Source organism: Guillardia theta (genome assembly GCF_000315625.1).
Source record: "Guillardia theta CCMP2712 unplaced genomic scaffold GUITHscaffold_97, whole genome shotgun sequence".
NCBI lineage: Eukaryota > Cryptophyceae > Pyrenomonadales > Geminigeraceae > Guillardia > Guillardia theta.
Genome location: NW_005434577.1, coordinates 160,353 through 165,697, shown reverse-complemented (window position 1 = coordinate 165,697; position 5,345 = coordinate 160,353). Strand labels below are relative to the sequence as shown.

The 5,345-nt window shown below is 49.9% G+C and overlaps 1 protein-coding gene across 1 annotated transcript; it reads right to left on the bottom strand.

Moving 5' to 3' along the window:
- Positions 1-1,642: 1,642 nt before the first annotated feature.
- GUITHDRAFT_165518 (hypothetical protein) lies at positions 1,643-4,618 on the bottom strand (the record flags this gene model as incomplete). Its single annotated transcript, XM_005824211.1, has 16 exons — positions 1,643-1,725; positions 1,767-1,841; positions 2,125-2,190; positions 2,233-2,295; positions 2,585-2,656; positions 2,712-2,746; positions 2,799-2,834; positions 3,056-3,123; positions 3,321-3,356; positions 3,412-3,448; positions 3,495-3,559; positions 3,687-3,793; positions 3,839-4,071; positions 4,139-4,336; positions 4,423-4,492; positions 4,541-4,618. The coding sequence occupies 16 exons, from the start codon at positions 4,616-4,618 to the stop codon at positions 1,663-1,665; spliced, it is 1,302 nt and encodes a 433-aa protein (XP_005824268.1). The 3' UTR covers positions 1,643-1,662.
- Positions 4,619-5,345: the final 727 nt, after the last annotated feature.

The window sequence follows — 5,345 nt, the reverse complement described above, 5'->3', positions numbered from 1 at the left end:
GCACTGGGCGAGCGAGGGAGGGCACTTGGAGGCGGTACGGTACTTGGGGGAGGTAGGGGGCCGGGAGCTGCTCGCCAGCCGGACAATCAAGGGCGGGAGGGCATGCGCGAACAGGGCGAGGGAGGGAGGGCATGTAGAGGCGCTTCTTTTTAGAAGGATGTTGCTTATCTTTAAGTTCGTGTCACACAGACCAAGGGGACAGAGCCCCTCAAGGGGTTGTGGACGGTCGTTTTATAGTCGAGGGGAACCACCAGGGGTGGTCACGATCGTTTTATAGTCGAGGGGAACCACCAGGGGTGGTCACGTCAGGCTCCTCAGGCACGAGCGAGCATCCCTCGTGCGTCCGCTTAGATCTGCTGCCTGCTCCCAGCCAATCCTACCAGTACAGGAGATACCACCCGTACTTGGCACAGTGTCGCCCAACAGGGGTTGTACTCCAGAGGTCCAGTAGCCGTTAAAGCTCTTGCTGCCCTCGTGGCTGTGAGACAAGACCATGGCTTGTCTTGCTGCCCACTCCTGCTCAATAAGATTCCTTCCTGCGGAGGTGTTTCTCTGCTAATGCCGATTCGGCTGCGATGGTGATGGTGTACACGTTCAACAATGGAGTCAGCCGTTTGCAGCTCGCCATCTTGTTCTGATTCATATTCTTGACAATCGCCTTCCATGAAATGAGTTGGTATGTCGAAACAATGGATCGGATCAAGAAAGAATATTGAGCTCGAAAAACGAGCATCCTTTACCTAGATATCAAATCTCTCCTGATTACCTGTACTTTGATGCTGAATTCATCACAGATTTGCCAGCACGTGCACGACTTGCGAGTGATGACGTCACTACCTTACCAGCAGCAGTGCTGAACATAATTGAGATTAGGTTCTTTCTGTGAATCATCAAACTCAACAGAGCTCTTTTCTAGATTGCAAAATCTAGAAAATGGTTCGCTCGACCCTCATTAAGTTGTGTCAATCGGGTATCGGTGAACCCACCAGCTACTGCCATGGCATGAAAGTTGTGGAACCAAGTTCCTATCACGGATGACATTCAACTCGTTCTCCGTTGACGTTTCGACTGGAATATGTGAGTTCGAGCAAGACTGTCAAATTATCTACTGTTGTCAAGAAAGTCTTCGTTTTGGCTTCACTTCACTTCATTTGAAATAAGTACATGTCTAGCAATATGGAAGAATTACGAGAAATTCATGGACATGACAAAGAAGTGAAATTATTCAAGTATCCCAATTTCGATCTTCGTCATAAGAAGTTCATCGGATACTCGATAGTCCCATCTGCCATGCTGACTGTGAAAACTTCTTCGTTTCCTCTGAGGGAGATAGAGAACAAGAGCCTTCGGTTCCGCCGATTTAAGAGCCTTCGGTTCCCCTATTACTGTCTGATCTCTAACTCACTGCCTGAGCCTCTCAAGCCGCGCCAAGTGCTTTGAAATCTCGTCGATGAAATTCTGAAAGCATGCAGAAGCACAAGGGTGAAACCCCGTGACCGGTCAACGGTATGACACCACCACTGCCCTGAAAGAGAGATTGAAAGAAGATCTCGTTCCATGTTGCCTCAAATGTCAACTTTTCATAATGAACAAGATCAAGGTTAAGGTGAAGAATGATGATCAACGATCAAGAGTTCAACTCGTAGAAATGAAGCATCGGCATCATTCAGCTGTTTCATCGAGCTTTTTCCTTCTCTCTACCAGCTCTCGCAACGTTTCCTTGACCTGACTCAACGTTAGCAGTCGCTTGACCTCCTCCTCCGCACCTCCTCCAGGTTCTTGTCAGCCAGCGCGCTGCAGTAGACAACCTTGGCACTGGCAAGTGAGCTGTTGGGGTAGAGCTGCGACCAGTCAGCGGCAGGGTTATGAAAGTGAGAAGAAGAGCTGCTGTGCCGATTCATGCTCTTGCTGCTGCTGAAGTTTCTGATGTTGAAACTCTTGTTGCGGGTGGCGTTGGTAGTGAAGATGAGAAGGTTGATGGGGAGCATGATGATGGTGATGATGATTTTCAAAAAAAAGATGATATTGACGTCGATGATGGAAAATTGTGATGGGGCAGGAGCCGGATGCAGTGGGTACAATAACGCGATAGGGAAGGCATAGCGGTACAGGGAATCAGCTCACCGCCTGCTCATGGCGGAGGAAGTACTCGAGAAGCTCCTTGCCGATGTCAGAGCCGTCCAGGTCGCACTAGTCAAGAGGGTCATGAAGGGAAACGAACATGCGAGGAACCTTGTTGGCGAGGATGACAGCGATGCGGGAGGAGAGACCCTGAAGATAGAGATCGAGCTCCTTCTGCAGTGATGGTTGTCAGGTTGACATGTATTTCTGGAAGTGTTCATGTGAGATGAAGTGAAGTGAGATGAGGGCACGTGAGGTAAGGTGAATTGACTGATGACAAGAAGACATGATGGAGGGATGATATAAGACAGCAAGACATGATGGAGGGATGATATAAGACAGCAAGACATGATGGAGGGATGATATAAGACAGCAAGACATGATGGAGGGATGATATAAGACAGCAAGACATGATGGAGGGATGATATAAGACAGCAAGTCATGATGGATTATCGCAACTCACTCGCAACTTCTCCAGGTCATCTACCGGGTCTCTCCCTTCACTCCCTGCGATGTCCAAGACGATGGCGAGGATCTGACAAGTGAGTCAACCGATAAAAAGATGTCAAAACCTGCATGTGGTTTCTTACCTTGGTCCTCTCGATGTGACGGAGGAACGAGTGACCTGAACGAGTTGTTATTGAGCAGAAGACAAGAAACCTCAGACAGCTCCTGACCTAGTCCTCTGTTCTCATGAGCTCCCTCGATCAAGCCTGTTGACATGAAGGTCAGTACAACCAGGATATACAGTTCATTGACGACAGAGAAAGGATCGTCAGCGATACAGCAGGCATGACAAATGGTGATACAACAAGGATAACATGTAAGAAACACATATCCCAACATAAAGAAGTAACTTGACAAGAAGAGAATCTCATCATCGCCCTCATTATCACGATCATTCTTCTACTCTGCTGCCTTCTCGTCGACTTGCCTGGAATGTCGGCGATGGTGAAAGGCTCCACCCCTGGGTCCTCGTGCTCGACCCTCCCAATGTAGGGCCTGCGTGTCAAGAACAGAGTTATGGACGTGTCAATGTTATCATCATTATCATCATCTCCATCCTCACCATCACCATCTCCATCATCATCATCATCATCGTCATCATCTCTATCGTCGTCATCTTCATCATCATCGTCACCACCACCACTACCACCATCTTCATAGCGACATTGTCAAAATCCGTATCGTTTCTTTACCTCAAGGTTGTGAAAGGATACGCTGCGATCTCAGGTCTGCGCCACATCATCGAACATATCAGCCGGCATATCAGCAGGACTACGATCCTACTTGGCGTGAGAAAGCTTGCTCAACAACGAAGACTTTCCTAGTATTTGTTCAGGGCAAACCAACACTTCTGTTCCATCGTCTACCTGCATTCGGAAAGCCCACCAGCCCAACGTCCGCCATGCTCTTAAGCTCGAGCTCAATCCGAATCCTTTCAAAGTCATCGTGAGCAATCATACACGATCTCCCTGCCTCCCTCCCTCCCATTCCCTTCCCTTCCTTTCCCTCTCCCTCTCTCTTCACGTCCTCCTCCTAGTCCCTGACTCTCCTTGCCCCACCTTTGCCCTTTCCTTCCTTTCTCAGCTGTTCTCGGCGCCCTGTTCTTCTTCCTCGCAAACGAGATGTTTCCTCTACCCCCTTGACCTCCAATCGCCACGCGGACAATCTAAAGTCACCATCATCCCCAGCAGCGACACCTTCTCGACATCACATCGCCCTCATGGTTCAGATCCGCCAGCAGCTCAGGCGCTTTCTTCTCCTCCGCCTCCTCCCCACCCTCGTAGGGGATGTTGTAGTGCTCGCAGTAGGCCTGCCTCAGCGTCTTCCCCGTCACATCCAACATGATCGACTTGGGTTGCATCCTCGTGGCTCTTTCCTCTCGTTTCTCAGCTCGTTCAACGAATTGCTTCTGGTGCCGTTGACTTAACGCGCCCTTCTCTGACTCTGCTGCAAAAGTTCACGACACGTCAAACCTCAAGTCCGGAGATCATCGCAAGAGGTCAAGTCTCACCATCTTCTTCTATCCCTTCTGCCTCCTCCAGCTCCTCGTCCCCCTCAGTCTCTCCCTCCTCTCCCTCCTCTCCCTCCTCCTCCTCTCCCTCCTCCACTTCGTCGTTCTCTTCATCCTCATCTTCCTCTGCCGCGGCTGTCTGCCTTCTCGGCAAATTCTTCTTCCGTTTCTTCTCGATCTGTCCATCACCCTCAGTAACTTTTCACAGTAAAACACAGGCTCTCCGACTTGTTCTTTGAGGATCCTACTAATCTCAGTTAACTTCACGTCCCCTTCATCCTCACTCTCTGCATCTTCTTCGGTCAAGTCTTCCATGACACTGACAAGCGTTCCAACTGGAACGTCAATTATGACCTGACGATGTCAAACGTCAAATTCCTACTGCATCTTTCAACCTCTCACATCTTCGCCGCTCCTTCCGATCATCCTACTAGAGCCTCCTGGGAGACCATTTCCCCCGACGTAGGTAAACTTCTCCATCGCCAGGTCAAGAACCTTTGTCATCATCGTCATCGTCATCATCGTCGTGTCATTATCACCACCACCACCATCACCATCACCATCACCATCACCATCATCATCATCTCCATCATCGTCATCATCTTCTCCTCCTCCTCCTCCTTCACCTCATCATCATCATCATCTCCATCATCATCTCCATCATCATCTCCATCATCATCTCCATCATCTCCATCATCATCATCATCATCATCATCATCATCATCATCTGGATCATCATCATCTCCATCACAATAATCATCATAATCTCCTCCTCCTCATCATCATCATCATCATCTTCTCTTCATCATCAATATTCTTCTCTGAGCAACCTTGTTCGATGCTCGCACGTACACGTCTCCCCCCTTCCCTCCTGGCCCTCCGCTCGGCCCTCCATTAATATCGATCGTGTCCCTATGGCAACTCCATGAGGGAAGCGAGACAGCCCACAGGACGTACAGCACGTCAGCTCACCTGGCCATGGAAACGCATCCGTTTCCTCCCCTACCACCGATGGTGAGGACTCTCGTGCGGTCAACAAATTGTCTAGCAGTCCGAAGTCAAGTTTCCTTGTGAGTAGAGGGGGAATGAATGGAGGAAGGGAGAGACGAGAGGGAATGGAGGGAGAAGGGGGGGGGAGGAGGGAGGCCGAGGAGTGGGAAAGGACGACAGGAGCGAACCCGTGAGGAAGTTGGGGGAGGAGGGAAAG